The following is a 19,282-nucleotide window of genomic DNA, read 5'->3' as shown; positions in this document are numbered from 1 at the left end:
AGCATAGAATCTCCCAAGAATTCCAGGAACCAGTGCCATCATCAACTACAGCTTTAAGATTTTTAAACGCATCAGATCCTTTCCTACACGGCAAGTTCAGGGTAACCAGTTTTGTTACTGCACAAAGCAGAACTGAAACAGTTTTTAGTATCGAGAATTAGTAGAAAATCGGTCAAAAGCAATATTGGGCTGCTCGTGTACACCATCTAGTGGTTGGCTTCAGAGCAACATTGGTGGAAAAACAGGCGCTATTAACTCAGCTTGTTCTGAGGAAGAGTTACACAACCTAAAATGTTACTGGATTAGTCTCCACAGATGCTGCCAGACCTGCTGAGCTTTTACAGCAATCCCTATTTTGGTTTGAGTTACAGTTCTTTCAGTTTTTATTTGTTAACCGAGCTGATCATCAGATGAATTTCCAGAGGAAAAGTACATGTGAGAAATTGTGTGGCTAAACCAAAAATAATTCTCAGCTAATCATATTTTGAATGTTTATCAAGTAACAACAAATCAGAATATAAACTTCTGTATAACTCACTCCACTCAATCTTAAAACAAAAAGATGAAATCCTCCTTCAAGTAGAATTTAGCAAGTTAGGCAAAAGCAACATCTGGGAGAAAGCAAAGACTGCAGATGCTGGAGTACCAGAGTTAAAACATGTGGTGCTGGAAAAACACAGCAGGCCAGGCAGCATCCGAGGAGCAGGAGAATCGATGTTTCGGGCATAAGCCCTTCTTCAGACCAAAATAGAGCACAGATTATTTTAGATTCACTTTTATTCAATGAGAAAAGCCTGAATAATAACTTTATTGCAAGAAAATATTTCAGAAATAGTCACTATCTTATAAAAACAAACAGAGAATACATTAGGAGTAGGCAATTCAGTCCTTTGAGCCGGATCCATCATTCAATATGATCATGGCCAATCATCTGACTCAGTACCCTACTCCCACTTTTTTCACATGCCCTTTGATCCCCTTAGTTGTTAGATCCACATCTAACTCTTTCTAGAAAAGATTCAATGCTTTGGCCTCAACCACTTTCTGTGGTAGAGAATTCCACAGACTCACCACACCTCGAAGACATTTCTCCTCATCTGTCTTAAATGGCTTACCTTATATCCTTAGACTGTGACCTCTGGTGCTGAACTCCTTGGTCACTGAAAACTTCCTTCCTGCATTTACCCTAACTAGTCTTGTTAGAGCTTTATAGGTTTCTTTAACACCCTTTTTCTTGCAAAAAACAGTCAATATAATCCTAACCGATCTAATCTCTCTTCATGCATCAGTCCTACAATATCAGGAATGCGCCTAGTAATTTTTCATTGCACTCCCTCTATTGTCAGAACATTTTTCCTTGGATAAGGAGGCCAAAACTGCACACAATAGTCCAGGTCCGGTCTCACCAAGGCCCTATACTATTGTAGCAAGCTGTGCCTGCTCCTGTACTTGAATCCTGCCACTATGAAGACCAATATGCCATTTGCCTTCTTCACCACCTGTTGCACCAACATGAGATAGAAGTTTTCACTAAAGTTTTGAAAATACATAGTTCAATTGTAAAACAAGGATTTTAAATCCATCAAAAGCAATTATAAAAACTAAGAGGAGGAAAATGGTTGTAATTAATTAAAAGCAAGCATTTAAAAAGGTTTGACACAGAAAATGGCTCTCATGTAAATAATGAATAGATTTTTTTTTCAAAACTAGTTATGTTAAAGACACCAGATAAGAGAGAAAATGATGGCTAGCCAAAGAAAGTTAACAAAGAAGGCAGCTTATAAAGTTGCCAAGCAAGTTGGCTGTCTGAGGATTGGAGAAATATAACCCAAAGGAGGATCAAGAAATTGATGGAGAATAACATTTGAACATAAAATGGCAAGAAATATATTTTAAAAATGACAAAAACTTCTAGAGCCTGGTTAAAAGGAAAAGATTAGCAAATACCATTAGGCTTAAGAAACAAACTGACCATATACATGTTTTCACAGTGGAAGAGACAGCTGGACTCCTACAAATAATTAATATCCCAGCAAGAATGTGGAACTGAAAGAATTTAATATTGGCACAAAAGTAGTATTGGAGAAATTAACTGGACCAAAATTGACATTTTCCCCAGGACTCAGTCTTACAAAAGATGGCTACAGAAATACTGGATAGATTGGTAATCACACTTCAAAATTCTATTAAGCAATGAGCCTGCAGATTGGAAGGCTGCAAATGTAGCCTCCTTGTTCAAGAAAAGAGGGAGACAGCAAACAGGAAACTTAGTCAGATATCAGGAGTAGGAAAACTACTAGATTTTAAAAAGGATATGATACCTTTAGGAAATGGTTGTTTAATTGGACATAGTCAACATGGATTTATAAAAGATGGAATCATGTTTGACAAACCTGATACATTTTCTTTAAAAAAAACGTATGTTTTAGCAAACTTGAAACAGGGGAACCAGTGGATGTAGGTATTTAGATTTTCAAACTGGAGAATATTTTTTTTTAAAAAAGCATGAGAATGGAAGTAATATACTAGCATGGACGAAGACTAGTAATAAGCAGAAAGCAAAAACTAATGAATCACTCAGGTTGGTCGACTATGACCAATACCACAAGATCAGTGTTTGCACCCTAGATGTTTTCAATCTATATTAATGATTCAGATGCAGATGCCAATTGTAATATTCCCAAGTTTATAGATAATATAAAAGCTAGGTGGTGATGAGAGTTGAGGAGGATGCTTTGATAAGAGGAAGAAAATACAAGTGATGTGAACTGAGATAAGAAAAGTACATCTTCACTCAGGTGGTGAATCTTTTGATTTTTTTTTACTGGAGTTGGCTATGAAAACTAAGTAATTAACAAGTTCAAAACAGAGACTGATAGCTTTCTAATTGCTAATCACATCAAGAAAATACAGGAAAAGGCAGATATCTAGCCATGACCGATGTCTTCAAGGCCGAGATTGATAGGTTCTTGTTGTCTAGAGGAATTAAGGGCTACGGGGAGAACGCTGGCAAGTGGAGCTGAAATGCGCATCAGCCATGATTGAATGGCGGAGTGGACTCGATGGGCCGATTGGCCTTACTTCCACTCCTATGTCTTATGGTCTTATAATGGCAAACTAGATGCAATTGGTTGAATGGCTTAATTTTATGGACCTATGCTGTAACAACAAGATTACTCCCATTTTCTCTGGAAACTATTGGTGCTGTTCAGAATTTTGAATGTTTCAGTGATATGGGTGCAAAGTCTCTCCAAACTCAGTTGATATGACTCAAACTGGTATACATAGGACAATACCAACTTAAATTGGTGAGACCCGAATTAACTGACTGGTCCAAGATATGCAATGAAAATGAGTTAACCTACTTAAATTACTCAACTTCAAGTGACACTTTGGTGAAGTTGTACAACACAACCAACTGCTTTTCATACCTAAAACTACTTCACAGCATTGGCCAAAAGGTCACATTCCTGCAATGTAAAAGGTGCAGTCAAGTTGAAATTTTCATTGTACATCAAGTCATACAGCACATTAACAGACCTTTCTTCAGTCCGACCAGTCTATACCGATCATAATCCCAAACCAAACTAGCCCCACCTGCTTGTTCCTGGGCCACATCCCTCCAAACCTTTCCTATTCAAGTATCTATTCAAATGTCTTTTAGACGCTATAACCGTACCTACACGCACCACTTTCTCAGGAAATTCATTCCACACACGAACCAGTGTGTTAAAACGTTGCCCCTCCATGTATTTTTTTTTAATCTTTCTCTTCTCATCTTAAAAAATGCCCCCTAATCTTGAAACCCCCTACCCGAGGGAAAATACCCTCGCTATACACTTTATCTATATCCTTCAATTTTATAAGCCTCTATAAGGTCGCCTCTCAACCTGCTATGCTCCAGTAAAAATAAAAGACCCACCCTATCTGGCTTTTTTATAACTCAAACTTTCGATACCCAGCAATATCTTGGGAAATCTCTTCTGAACCCTCTCTAGCTCAATAATATCCTTCCTCTAACAAGGCAACCAGAACGGGACACTGTACTCTAGAAAAGGTCTCACCAAAGTCCAGTACAGCCTCAACATGGCATCCCAATTCTGATACTGAAAGGACTGAGCAATGAAGGCAAACTTGGTAAATGTCTATTTAATCACTCTGTCTATATGTGATGCAAACTTCAAAGAATTATGTACCTGTACCCCTAGGTCCCGCTGTTCTACAAAACTAAGGGTCTATTCCCCGTTCACAAAAAAAAAGGACAAAGGAATATTTTTTCAATATTTTTTGAATTAGACATTTTTGATATGGTCGTTGCAAATGTGATTCTGAATTTATTGTTGCTTACCGATTGAAACTTTTGCCTGGATCCTTTTTATAAGCTTAACTACTCATTACTCACTTGATGCAAGTTGGCTAGAAGACATTAAGAATAGTCACATAAGATTGTGACTACATTTTAATTGAAATTTGTTTCAGGTCAGAGCTACGACTTTCCATAACTGTCCAGCTTAAAAGTAACAATTAAATCTAACATTTATAGTGCCATACTAAACAAAGTAAACTGAACAGATGATTAAATAATTAACTTTTTATAAGATATCTATCAACTAGCAAGAACTCAACAAAATTAAATTCAATAACTTAATGTTTTGAGATTTTATCAAAATGCATACCTGGCCGTGAGAGCTTGAGCAGAGAGTTGAAAATGTCATGACAGTCCCTTTCTCTTGGAATGATGAAGTGAATGACCCGAAAATTCTTGCACTGAATTACTAATGGACACCCAACTGCGGTCAGAGAAAGTTTTTCTACTACAGCAATGTGATGATGCATTATCTAAAAAACAACCAAATATATACATTTTAAAATATCAAATATGCAATTAATATTTGCTAAATTAAAAACTTAAGAACTGCAGATGCAGGCAATCAGATGAACAGAAATTGCTGGGAAAACTCAGCAAGTCTGGCAACATCTGTGGAGAGAAGGCAGAATTAACATTTCAGGGCAAGTGATCCTTCAAAACTGTCACTGCACCCAACTTGGCTCTTCCGCCTTCGCAATATTCACAAACAGGACTGCTCAGAGAGATCCTCCAGCCCCACAGAATAAATCTCTTCCTCCCTCAACTCTATTTTCTCCCCTTGTCCCATCCCTTCCCTTCCCACTTTATGCCAGTTTCACAATTTCCAGTTCGCTGGTTCCAGCCACCAACTATTTACAATGGATGTGCAATCTACCACTCTCAAATTGGCCGAGCTTGTCCTCACTTTCAGCATCTCCTTTAATTCCCTCCACTTTCTTCAGATCAAAAGGAGTGGCATTGGCCCCAGTTATACCTGCCTCTTTGTGGTGTAAATAGAACACTCCTTGTTCCAGTCCTACTCTGCCCCGCACCCACAATTCCAATACAATGGGAGAGTTCTCAAGGGGGGGTCACAGCACTATAAATGTTAATTCTGCTTTCTCTCCACAGATGCAGCCAGACCTGCTCGAGTTTTCCAGCAATTTCTGTTTTTGTTAACTATTTGTGAGTGGAGAAGAAACAAAAAGATAAAAGTAGCTAAAGCGACCACTGTACATAATAGATTTGTGTAGGAAAATATGCTAGGATGCAGATTAACTGGAATCAATGATGATCTCACTTAAGAATTAAAATATCATGGCCCTTAAACAATCTGCCATTAAATAACTTTATTGAAGTTCGTAAAAGACTATTTCAGTAGGAAATACCACTGGTTAGTGTTTGTGTTGTATTTAAATTCATGATTTCTGCAAACTAACACTATTCAATTTTCAAATATTCTCCAAAAATTCATAAATTTTATTCTAGAAAAATAAAAGCACCCCAAAACAACTTATACAGATGCTTAACTGGGAAGCCCTCTAATATAACTATACTAACAGAACAGAAAAATCTAAATAAGATTGTTTTTGGTTTTTACGTCAAGGGAAATCTTATAATTCAGGATCTTCAGAACCTAAGCAAGTAAGGAACATGAGAAGTACTCATAGCATTGAAAATCACAAAAATTTAAAATAGAAAAATATAAATTGGAGAGGGATAGGACACTTAGGATACAATACAAATATAGGAAATCTACTGACTGACAGGATATGACGAATTGTATTCCTCATGGATGTGGACATGCTTATCATTGATACATCAACTCACTGAGCTGTAGGTGTGATATCCAGACGTTTCATTACCTGGCTAGGTAACATCAGTGGCGACCTCCAAGTGAAGCAAAGCTGTTGTCTCCTGCTTTCTATTTATATGTTTGTCCTGGATGGGGTTCCTGGGGTTTGTGGTGATGTCATTTCCTGTTCGTTTTCTGAAGAGTTGATAGATGGCATCTAGATCTATGTGCTTGGAGTGCCAGGCCTCTAGGAATTCTCTGGCATGTCTTTGCTTAGCCTGTCCCAGGATAGATGTGTTGTCCCAGTTGAAATGGTGGTTTTTTTTCAATCCGTGTATTGGGCTATGAGGGAGAGGGGTCATGTCTTTCTATGGCTAGCTGGTTTTCATGTATCCTGGTGGCTAACTTTCTTCCTGTTTGTCCTATGTAGTGCTTCTGCCACAAACACTACGTAGGACAAACAGGAAAAAAGTCATCCACCAGGATACATGAACACCAGCTAGCCACAAAAAGACACAAACCCCTCTCCCTCATAGCCCAATACACGGATGAAAAAAACCCACCATTTCGACTGGGACAACACATCTATCCCGGGACAGGCTAAGCAAAGACATGCCAGAGAATTCCTAGAGGCCTGGCACTCCAACCACAACGCCATAAACAAGCGCATAGATCTAGATGCCATCTATCAACCCCTCAGAAAACCAACAGGAAATGACATCATCACAAACCCCAGGAACCCCATCCAGGACAAACATATAAATAGAAAGCAGGAGACAACAGCTTCGCTTCACTTGGAGGTTGCCACTGATGTTACCTAGCCAGGTAATGAAACGTCTGGATATCAAACCTACAGCTCAGCGAGCAAATCTACACCCTAAACCTCAACCGGAGCTACAAACCTTGCGAATACATCAACTCTTCTCACCTCTATTCCAGTTACAGAAATAGAATCTTGAACATACAAATTTACAAATTACATTAAGACAAAGGACAGACAGATGAAGTGAATGCACAAACTATGGTAGAAAGAAGGTAATAAAATATAAGATCACCTACTTCTGTTCCAAGATAGAAAACAACATTTTAGCAGCAAAGACAAGAAGCTGCAAAGGTTCAAAGCAATCTGGGTGTCCATGCACACAACTCATTAATAATCAGCACACAAATGCAAAAATACATCAAAAGGGCTGAAGAAAAGTTGTCTTTTTATTTTCAAATCATTTGAAGTAAAACAGCAAAACATTAAGCACTACAAAACCTAGATGCAATCAGGGCTTAAATCAGGAGAATGTGCAGCTTTAGACACCAAAACGAAGAAAGAATACAGTCTCAGAAACAGACCCTTCAGTCCAACTAGTGCATGCCTATTATATTCCTAAACTAAATTAGTCCCAGCTGCCTGCATTTGGCCCATGTCCCTCCAAACTTCCCTATTATGTACTTATCCAAATGGCTTCTAAACATTGTAAACCCTGTATCCACCACTTTCTCTGGCAGTTCATTCCACATTCGAACCACAAATAAAAATGTCCCTCACCCTTTTTAAAAATCTATCACCTTAAAAATTCCTCCCTAGTTTTAAGCCTCCTACCCTAGGGAAAAGACCTTTGCTATTCACCTTATCTATACCCATGATTTTATAAGCCATTATGAAGGTCACCCTTCAATCTTCTATGCTCTAGTTAAAAACATTTTAGCCTAACTAATCTATTTTTATAACTCAAACCCTCTAATCTTTTCCAACTCTCTCCAGTTTAATAATATCCTTCCAAGAACACACACATTAACTTTGGAGGAGAAACAATGCAGACTCATCTTAACTTTACTCAGCTTAAAAAAGGTTGCAAAAACTTGTCGGCATTCACTTGAACCTAGATTTTGTGGAATAGTCTAATTGGAGTGAGGAGATGGTGGTATTCAATTAATAAACTTGTCATATAAAAAGTTAGACATAAGGTGAGGGGGAAAAGTTTACAAAGGGACCTAAGATGCAACTTTTTCACAGAGTAACGAGAATATGGAATGAGCTGCCAGAGGAAGTGGTACAGGCTGATCCAATTACAAGATTTAAAAAGCATCTGCATGGGCACATGCATAGGAAGGGGTTGGATTGATAATGGGCCAAATGGGACTAGATTAATTTAGGATATCTGGTCAGCAGGGACAAGTTGGACTGAAGGATCTGTTTCCATGCTGTACAACTCTATGACTCTAAATGGTGACCATGAAATTACCAATTGTTGGATAAACCCATTTGCTTCACTAAATTACCTCAAAGAACGAAATCTGCCATTCTTGCCTAGTCAATGTTATCCAGACCCACAGCAACATGGCTCTGAACTGTCCTCTGAAATCATCCTGGAAGTCACTCAGTACAAAGGCAATTAAGGATAGATAACAAATGCTGGTCTTGCCAGTAATAACATATTCTTAGATGGGATGCAGATTTTAAAAAATTGAAAAAGGGAATTGACTTAGTTGATATAGAGAAGGGAATTCCTTGGCTGAAGGAACCCAAAACAAGACAGAACAATGTTCAAATCAGAGCTAGAATGTTAAGCGTAATCGGTAAGTATTTTTCTGATAGAAATGGGACTGGAAATTTGAACAACATTCCACTCAAGATGATAATGGCTGTGGGGTCAATTGAAATTTTTGAAACCAAGAGTAAAAAAGAATTGGTAGCAATGATAGGTAAGCAGTACTTAAGTAGAAATCAATAGACACTGTAGAGGGAAATAGATTTGAAAATCTGAATAGTCTATTCTGGTTCTTAAGTTCCCAAATGAACCAATAAATAAATCACAAACCCTGTACTTCAAAATTATATTAACAATACCTTAAATATGGGTAAAATGCACACACAAAGGTGGAATTTTAACCTTATAGAAAGGAAGCAATGGCATAGTGACAAATTTGCTAGATTAGTAATCCAGAACTTTAGGTGCATTTGAATCCCAACCATGGCAGATGGCGTAATTTTAATTCTATTAAACAAATTGGAACAAAAAGCTACTGATAGTGGCCATGTAACCATTGTCTGTTTTCTTATGAAAACCCATCTGGTTCAATCATGTCCTTTAAGGAAATCTCCCATCCTTACTGGTCTGACCTAAACTTACTGACTACCTCAATGTTGACTCTTAAGTGCCCTCAAGGTAATTAGGTATAGCTTATAAAAATGCCAGAATAACGAAAGAATCTGCTGAACTCTATTTCAGTTAATCTACCCTGAGATTTGTTGAAGCTTCAATATACCAGAATTAAGTTTAGAGACATGACAATTGTTACAAGTCAAGAAGGACCAGGAGGCCAAAGCATTGAACAGGAGCTTTATCAAGGAGGTCACAATCAGATCAAGTATGATTTTATTTCATGTTGGAACTGGCTGAAGCAGCTGACTGGCTACTTGTAATAATAATTCTTATATTCTCTGTTAAGACATGGTATTAATAACTATAACATTAAATACAATTGAACATGAGATCTTAAAAAGCATTCTATACAAAACTGTAATAGTAGTTTAGAAATTTAAAGGAGTGGGCGCTAAATCGGATCTAGAAATAGATTCTTAAATATTTTGACTCAGACTATGTTCAAACGTTGTCAGTGGACATGCAGGAGTGTAACTATGTACCCTGAATACACGGTTTTCTGGCCTCTGCTAGCTAATCCAGCAGTTTAAAAGTTAGTAGGATAGGGTTATTCGGGAACTTGGATTGTAATAGGCGTAGAGACCATCTGCAGTACTGTTGTAGATGATTTCTGTGCTGTCATGAAAGTCAAAAAAAATTTTTGCATTTTTAATTTTGTATCATCTCTAACCAGTTATTTGATCAATTTGATAGGCTTCTTGCCCATTGATAATTGAGTCTCACATTTTCCCAATGTTAGCTGAACATATCATTGGGAAAATGTTTGAACAGTTTTTCAAGGAGTTATGATACTTTAAAGGTCCTGGTACAATCAGACAAAGTCAACATGGTTTGGTGTTAGAAAAATAGGGTGAATAAAGGGCAACCAGTAAACATAGCTTATTTGTATTTCCAAAGGCAGTTAATAAGGTGTCAATTTGAGCTTTGAGCATGAAAGCGCTGTTTTCATCTAGAAATCACTGCATGAACATGTATTCCAAACTTGCAGCATGCTCAGGTTATATATGTTCTAGCATACACTTTTCACCCTTCTAAAATTGCAATCATTTAGCATACTTGTGAATGTACAAGTACATACCCAAATTTCCTTAGGTCCGCTAGTAGTTGACTCCCGATAAATTAGGTGGGTTGTAGTAAGATGTAAAGTTCCAGTAGTTGACTTGTTACTGCTAAACCGATCTAAACATTTTACCTGCTCCACCTGTAAGAATGATGTAAGAAACAATGAGAAATTGAGCAAGGCAGTGTGGTAACAGTGTTAAGCATCAGATGGTCACCTCAATTTAGTATAAATTGGACCACATTACTCAAATTGTTAACTAAGTGGAATGGGTGAGAAATATGGCAGAAAGAAGAAATTATTAGTTACAAGAATCACAGAGTGGATAAGATCTAGGAAAAGGAAAGAGAACAGAAAGATGTACAAAATAACTCATGAGAGGTTTGGAGAGAGATAAATGAGATATCTTCTTCTGCACCTTCCAGATTTGAAAGTTGCAAGTGTTTTAAGTGTTTTCCTTATTATGCTGAAAAGCCCCATTTTATTTCATTTCAAGACAAAACCAGTGTCATTTGAGTGAAAATGTCTTCAGTCATGTAATATTAAAATCCAATGCATGACATCCAGTTGTTTTTCTTTTCTTAAACATTTCAGACATGTCCAAGGAAAAGGTCGAGGACACTATCCTGAGGAACTCCTGTCAATATGTACAAAATTAAACAGGCCGTATATAACAAAGTTGAGACTTTAGTACACTGCGTAAATAGGAATGAGTACTTAAGAACAGAGCACTGCTTCCCTCACAGCTGGCAGAACTTGTGAGCAGAGATAACAGTACAAATACGTAAATGGCTATAATTAAAGAATGACACATAGGACAAAAATATCACTAAAGAAAAGAATCATGCTCTATTTCTGAGATGTAATTTGTTTTACAAAACTAATTTCACTGTATATCTTAGTATGCAACAGCACAATCATAAATGAATTCTAAAATACTTTGCCAGAAAAATAGCACCATGTTAATATGGTAACAATGAAATATCATGTATATTTTAGTAATTCTTGTGTAAAAATAGTTACATACAAATTCTCTTGCTTTAAGACTTTGAACAAAACGCGGCATTTTGCATTGCAAGAATGTGCAACTATAATACTCAAAAACTTTATTCACTCATTTATTGATGTAGACACTGTTAGAGCACTGGAAAAGGACTGAGGAACTTATGTAATGCATTCAGAGCACCCCTGGCCAGTATGTTCTCAGTTGAAGTGGACTAAATGTCTGTGGGTGAACATTTGGATCAGGGTGATATCTTATCCAGGACTTAGACTAACAATAGAGATACGCAATGAACAATTTGAAATAGAACTTCTAAACAGAGGGGGCTCAATTAATTGTGATAAGAAAGGGTTGAGAAAAATAAAATCTAGAAATTCTTGGAAAAACAGGTCTGGCAGCATCCGTGGACAGAAAACAGTTCACATACTGGGTCCAATGACCTTTTCTCACAACCAAAAAAAAAATGAATGGTGAGTTAATGAAAGAGCCATCATAGATTTGTAAAAGGTAGACTTTGTCTAAGTTTCCTGATTTAATCTTTCAATGTAAGTACAGAATATAAAATGCCATTGACTGGAAAAGATTTTAAGAAAATATTTGATAAGTACCTTACAAAAGACTACTAACAGAATTATAGTTCACGAAATAGTTGGAGCAGCATCAACTTAGATTTTAAAAATTCAAGTACAGGAATCAATAAATCATGACAAATGGGCTGTTGTTCAGAATAGGTGATAGATAGTTGAGCTAACCATGGGATCAGTGATAGGACGAATAATATGTACATAAATTAGCTGAATATTGGAATAAAGAATCAAATTTCAATTTGCCCACAATACCAAATTTTGAAGTGCAGCAAACAGTGATGAAAGCCAATAACTGTATCAGAATATAAATAGGGTTAACAGAGTGAGTAGAGGAATTTAATATAAAAGAGTGAGATGCTGAATTTTAATAGAAGGGGGAGGCAGTTCTGACTTAATACACTAGTTCTAAAGTGTGTTCAGAGACATAGGGACATGTAAATGCATATGCTTAGATTTTTGAAGTTAGCTAGGGCAAAATAACCTGCAAATCATTAATGCAGTTGTTGGGTACCAAAGAAGAGTTGCTATGCTGAACCCTTACAAAACTCTGATAAGGCCACGACTAGAGTACTGCATCTGGATGTGAAGGCTCTTGAGAAAGTGCAGAGGAAACTTCCTAGAATGGTTCCAATCGGAAGGAACTTAGCAATAAAGGTTTGGTTAGAGAAGCTGGGGTTGTTCTCCTTAGAGCAAAAGAGATTGAGGGAGACAGCATAAAAACATCCAAAATTATGATTGGTTTATTTAAGGTAGACAAAGAAACAGTTCCAATTAGCTGATTTTCTGGGATCAGGCATAATAAAACAACTTCTGGCAAGAGTTACAGGGAGGACGAGAGGAATGTAATGATCCCAAGTGGTGATAAAATTCTGGATAAGTCAGATCCCAGAATGAAAGCTGTTGTGTACAGTCAATCTCACAGCATGGATAACAACCCCTCAGCCCACCATGTCTATACTGACCAACAAACATCAAACTATACCAATCCCATTTACCTGCACTTGGTTTGTAGGCTATTATGGCCCTGTTGTGAGAGAACCTGCCTCCACCAGCTTCTCAGGCAACACATTTCATATTTCTACCAAACAAAATATTTTCTCAGTTCTCTAAAAACTTAGTCCTCACCTTACACATGTGCCCTATGGTTTTAAGACACGTCTGCTATATGGAAAAGATTCTCATGATATATACCCATATAAACATATTTCTGTTACACCACATTGGTTTTCAATCACCTGCTTTCTGACAACTGGTTGAGGTCACTGTTCTGGAAGAACTCTGGCTTTTGTTTTTTTAGGAACACCCTTCACAGAAGTAATCAAAGTCTATGTCTCAATTCCATACACCTCAAACAGATTCCCCTTTCAAGCTCCTCTGCTCCATGGAAAAAAATCCAGCCTTTCCAACTTCTACTCATAACTGAAACTTTTCATCCCAGGCAACATCCTGGTGAATCATCTCCCCTACAATCATGCCCTTCTAATAATGTGGCAATCAAAACTGCACACAACCAATGTTTTATAAAGTTGCAAGAAGACTTTCTTGCTCCTGTATTCTATGCCCTGAGTAAAAGGCAAGCATCTCATGTGCCTTCTTCACCACCATAACCACTTGCGCTGACACATTAAAGGCATTTACAGACTCGTGCACCATCTTCCTTTTGTTCCTCGAGATAGATCATTCCTATTTGTTTCATAAACGTGGTGCTAATCATTGAAACATACATACGATACTCCAGATTTTTATTTTATTACACAAAACAATAAAAAAGCTAAATGCAGAAGAGAGTTTAAATTATCTTAAACTGCACAGCAAAACAAAGTTTCAATCTGTTTCCTAACACTATTCCTCATAGGTACTCTGGGTCCAGAGAAATTACACTTGTATCTCAACTCTACATTTCAAATTAATTGTCTCTACAATTTCTTTGCTGTGCATTATGGAGATAATTTGATGAGTCCTTTCCAAGTTAACAAACTTTTCACAAATCTGAGATCCCATACTGGTTACCCTACAGTTCTAATAACCTGAAGATTTTTTTAACCAAAGTCTCCTGACATGGAAGATTCATAAACTAATCCCTTCTGGGGTAAGAGTTCTCTGAACTGCTGTGAATTCTTTATCAGAGAGAAGCTAAACTCACTCCTGAACTCAACCCTGAATTCAATTTTAAAAACCTTGCTCAGAGATTGTTCTGAACTAGAAACAAAGCTTATACCTTTAAAATGTTGACCTCACCTGTTGTAACCCATATAAATATATTTCTGTTACAACACATTGGTTTTCAATCTCCTCCTTTCTGACAACTGGTTTAGGTCACTGTTCTGGGAGGACTGTGGCTTTTGTTTTTAGGAAATTCTTTCACAGAAGTAACCAAAATCCATTCACTTTTATTGTAAATTTTATAAATTATACATCTTCAATCACTGGAAGAAATTTTCTGTTAAAATGTAGAAAGCAATAATGAACTGGAACACTCTACGATAAGGCTGATGGAAATGGAGATGATTAATAACTTCATTCTGAAATCTGATTGCACTGGAGGACCACAGGCATGGAGCAAAGAATGGGATTGACTGGGTTACTTTCCATACAGCCAACATTTCTCAGATGGAATGGTTTCCTTCTGTGCTCTAATGTTTCCCTGATACTACATAGTTGAGACTGTGGCGCTGGAAAAAGCACAGTAGGTCAGGCAGTACCCTGATAAAGGACTTATGCCCAAAACATCAATTCTCCTCCTCAGATGCTGCCTGACCTGTGCTTCCAAGCACCACACTCTGAACTCTGATCTCCAGCCCTCACCTACTATAGTATCAGGTAGCAGCATTTTGAGTGAAATAAAATGATAGGCATAAGAGCTGTATGCTGAGAGTTGAACCAAAGTAACAAGTAATCCAAAACACTAAACTAATTAAGGTAGCAATCATAATTTATCAAGGTGATAGTATCAAAACACAGGACAGTGAGGAAGATTTTACAGATACATAATTTGTAGCGTGACATGAACTCAAGATCACTGTTGAGGCAGTCTTCACGGGTATGGAACTTGGCTATCAGCTTCTGCTCAGCGGTTCTGCATTGTTGGGGAGAAGGCAAGGTAAATTGGACAGCAACAATGCAATTCAAGAAATATATTCAAAAATAATAAAGTAACTTTATATTAATATACTGAAACTTTTTAGGTGCAACATGTTGCTACTACTGGAGGGAGTAGCTTCTTTCCTATTGTTTCACAGATAGACTGGTTTAACAGGTCTCTCAATTACAGAATCACAATGGTTACAATATAAAAAGCCACACCTCATCTCTGCTGACTCTCCAAATGGGCAATTTACTTAACTCCACCCCTTCACCTTCAAACCACCACCCTGCAAGATCTTTTTCATATAAACGTTTCAATCCCTTGTGAATGCCTCATTTAAATCTGCCTTCATACATTCGAGCAATGTATTTCAGATCCTAACCATTCACTGCATTAAGCTAATCCTCATGCCTAATTACTTTTACTGTCCCCATTTTCAAAGTGGCAACAAGTTACTATACAACTCATGCATGTCACCTGTCCATCTTTAAAACAACTAAGTAGCAAAGCAACTTGGCAACTTCTCAAAAGTGAAATACAATGTTGGAAATCTGAAATTTTTTTTAAAAAGTACAGGAGAGAAAAGAAAGTGTTAACATTTTGAGTCCAATATAACTCTTCCTTGGAAGAAGGCCATAAGAAACAGGAGTGGAAGTAAGGCCATTCGGCCCATCGAGTCCACTCTGCCATTCAATCATAGCTGATAGACATTTCAACACCACTTACCTGCACTGTCCACGTATCCCTTAACTCCTTGCGAGATTAAAAATTTATCAATCTCTCCCATGAAAATATTTAATGTCCCGGCCTCCACTGCGCTCAATGGCACTGAATTCCACAGGCCCACCACATTCTGGCTGAAGAAATGTCTCATTTCCATTCTAAATTGTCCCCCTCTAATTCAAAGACTGCGCCCACGAGTCCTAGTATCCCCACTGACGGAAACAATTTCCCAGCGGCCACCCTTTCTAAGCCATGCATTATCCTGTAAGTTTCTATTAGATCTCCCTTCAACCTTCTAAACTCTAATGAATACAATCCCAGGATCCTTAGCCATTCATTGCATGTTCAGCCTACCATACCAGGGATCATCCGTGTAAATCTCCAGTGGAGACACTCCAGTGTCAGTATGTCATTCCTGAGATGTGGGGCCCAAAACTGGACACAGTATTCTAAATGGGGCCTAACCAGGGCATTATAAAGTCTCAATAGCACCTCACTGCTTTTACTATCCAACCCTCTTGAAATAAATGACATTACATTTGTTTTCTTAACCACGACTCAACTGCAAGTCAACCTTCAGAGAATCATGGACTAACACTCCCAGAAGCCTTTGTACTTTGGCCGTATGAATTTTCTCACCACTGAGAAAATAGCCCTTGCCTGTATTCTTTTTTCCATAAGTGCAAGATCTTGCATTTGTTCACATTGAATTTCATCAGCCATTTCTTGGATCATTCTCCTAAACTGTCTACATCTTTCCGTAGCCTCCCCATCTCCTCAGAACTACCTGTCTGTCCACCTAACTTCGTATCATCGGTGACCTTCACCAGAATGCCCCAAGTCTCTTCATCCAGATTAATATATAAAAGGTGAACAGCTGAGACCCCAACATCAAACCCTGCGGGACACCACTTGTCACCAGCTGCCATTCCGAAAAAGAACCTTTGATCCCAACTCTCTGCCTTCTGTCAGACTGCCAATCCTCAATCCATGCCAGTAGCTCACGTCAAACACCATGGGCCCTCACCTTAATCAGCAGCCTCCCTTGAGGCACTTTATCAAAAGGTCTTTTGGAAGTTTAGGTAGATAACATCCACTGCGTTTCCCTGGTCTAATCTACTTGTTCCCTCTTCAAAGAATATTAACAGGTTTGTCAGGCACGACCTCCCCTTACCAAATCCATGTTGACTTGTTCTAATTCAACCCTGCACTTCCAAGAATTTAGAAACCTCATCCTTAAAATGATGGATTCTAGAATTTTACCTACAACCGAGGTCAGGTAAAACCAGAGATGGAACAATGACAGATTTTACGTTGTAGAAAAAGATAGGAGGGTGGCAGTATCCACAACATGAGAGCAGAGGAAAATTGGAAGGAGCAGGAAATAAAAGACCACAGATGTCACAGATAAAAAGCAAAGAGAGCAATCACAGTTGTACAATGATTGGTTCCTAATAGCAGAGTATCAGCCGACTCAGGTAGGCTGGGAACGGAGTTGAAACAGAGGATAGAGCTCAGTCTGAAATTGTTGAATTGTCATATTCAGTCCTGAAAACTATAAAGTGCCTTAATTGTGCTGTTACTCCAACTGTGTTAACATTGCAGCACAGCTAAAACAAAGAAGAGGATAAGAGCAAGGTGGTGTATTAAAATGCCAAGTAACTGGAGAGTTGGGATATGCTTGAAAACCCAAAGGTCTTTGCAAAGCAGTCACCAATCTGTTAGGTCTCCCAACATCGAAAAATCACAGTGTAAACAAATTACAGTAGACTAGACTTACACTTCCTTCAATCCCTTACTGTGTCACTTGCAGGAGTGCTTGGGGCATTGGGGGCGATAAAGGAACATTTATTACAGCTTCTGCGATGGCATGAGGGAGATGAGGTGTTGGGGCAATAGAGAATCAGGGTATTGCTGTGGCCTTGCCCATTATGAAGGCAACATTACTAGAACAGATGTCCTCAAATCGTATGCAATTCACTCCTCACATTTCTGCCTTCTCACATTCCTATTCTGCTTACAGCCACTATCGGCTTCCTCCATTCTCCCTTTTCACTCCTCCATCCTTAACATGCAAAGGATCATCCTCCAACATTTCTGCCACCGCCAACATGACACCACCATTAAATATTTTCCTTCTTTCTTCAGCATCAGTACCTCTAGCACTGTATTCTAATCCTCCATCACCCCTTTCCTATGTAATTGTGGGAAACTTGTCCTTTCTCTTTCTTCCTCACCATCCAGGGTCATAAACTCTCCTAGGTGAAGCAGCAATTTAAGACATAGGAGTGGAAGTAAGGCCATTCGGCCCATCGAGTCCACTCCGCCATTCAATCATGGCTGATGCGCATTTCAGCTCCACTTGCCAGCGTTCTCCCCGCATTTCAGCTCCACTTGCCAGCGTTCTCCCCGTAGCCCTTAATTCCTCTAGACAACAAGAACCTATCAATCAATTTGTCTCTCTTTCAATCTGGTCTACTATTTTAGTTGATAAAATGCAGTCTCACTTGCCTCAGTCCACAAACACAATCCCAATCTTCAAGATCTGTTTTTTTTTAAACCAACAACTTTCTTCCGTGCTCACATTTTTGTCCTAAGTCTACTACAAGTGCAGTCCAACACAACCTGAAGGAAATAGCATCTTAATTCAGTTAAAACACTTCAGAGCCTTCTGGAGTCAACAAGGTCAGACTATGAATTCAAACTTCTTTGTTTCTTTTGTCTTCTCCAGTGTCTGATTTTTCCTAGATTTTGTTTTTAGTAAAAAGAAACTTACCTATATTCTGCTATTTACACCTATTTGTATCTCCCACTCCTTCACAATCATGGCAACTCTGTCTTTTGTTCCTTGACAACTATAACCCTCAGTTTCCCCGACCCTCAAACCTCACCTTTTTTTTCCCCAAATAGCATAAAATCCATAATTCTGAAGGTACTTCATTTGCAAAGAAATCACACCAAGCTTGAAGTGTTAACACACTCTCCACAGATATACCAGACTTATTAATATTCTCCAGCATTTTTTGCAAACTTGTCAATCCCGGAGAAGCAGCCTGCCAACTCCTCAATATACAGTATCCCTATCTCCCGTAATGTGTAACTATGGCTACGTTAGCTAGCAAAAACCTGGAAACGATAGTAGGCAACGCAGAATATGCACCCACATCATTTGAAGTAAAACTTCTCAGTATTGAATGTTTACAATACCATATCAAAAGCCGAATCTCTTTAAATTATCTCATTTTTTCTTAATTGCTTCCAGATAGGATTAATAACACTTTACAACACCCACCATTACACCGCTTGATTCAACAACTGCGACAGGGCCCCGAATAAACAATTTTAGAGGAGGGGAAAAAACAAATATTACTACAAAGCACCACATAATTTAAAATCCACGTCAATCACCCACCTTCGGGGTCCTGATGTGCTCCATTTTAACTGAGGATGAGGACAGACAGACAGATGAAAGTTGATATTTCCGCAGTCCCCTCCTCCCCGAGACCCACCCGACTCACCGCGC

General features: G+C 38.2%; 1 protein-coding gene across 2 annotated transcripts in view; it reads right to left on the bottom strand.

The window, feature by feature from the left end:
- Window positions 1–19,282, bottom strand: part of mtmr6 (myotubularin related protein 6) — a 43,028-nt gene extending 23,746 nt beyond the window's left edge. For both annotated transcript variants that reach the window (XM_072577333.1, XM_072577334.1), the window contains exons 1-3: window positions 19,172–19,282; window positions 10,380–10,502; window positions 4,677–4,839 (exon numbers count right to left, since the gene is read on the bottom strand). In XM_072577333.1, coding sequence (XP_072433434.1) covers window positions 4,677–4,839; window positions 10,380–10,502; window positions 19,172–19,195 — 310 coding nt within the window. In that variant the 5' untranslated portion in view covers window positions 19,196–19,282. The remainder of the gene's footprint in view (window positions 1–4,676; window positions 4,840–10,379; window positions 10,503–19,171) is intronic.

Source organism: Chiloscyllium punctatum, chromosome 9, assembly GCF_047496795.1.
Source record: "Chiloscyllium punctatum isolate Juve2018m chromosome 9, sChiPun1.3, whole genome shotgun sequence".
Lineage (NCBI taxonomy): Eukaryota > Metazoa > Chordata > Chondrichthyes > Orectolobiformes > Hemiscylliidae > Chiloscyllium > Chiloscyllium punctatum.
Note: the sequence above shows the minus strand (reverse complement) of the source record. Positions and strands in the feature narration are given on the sequence as shown.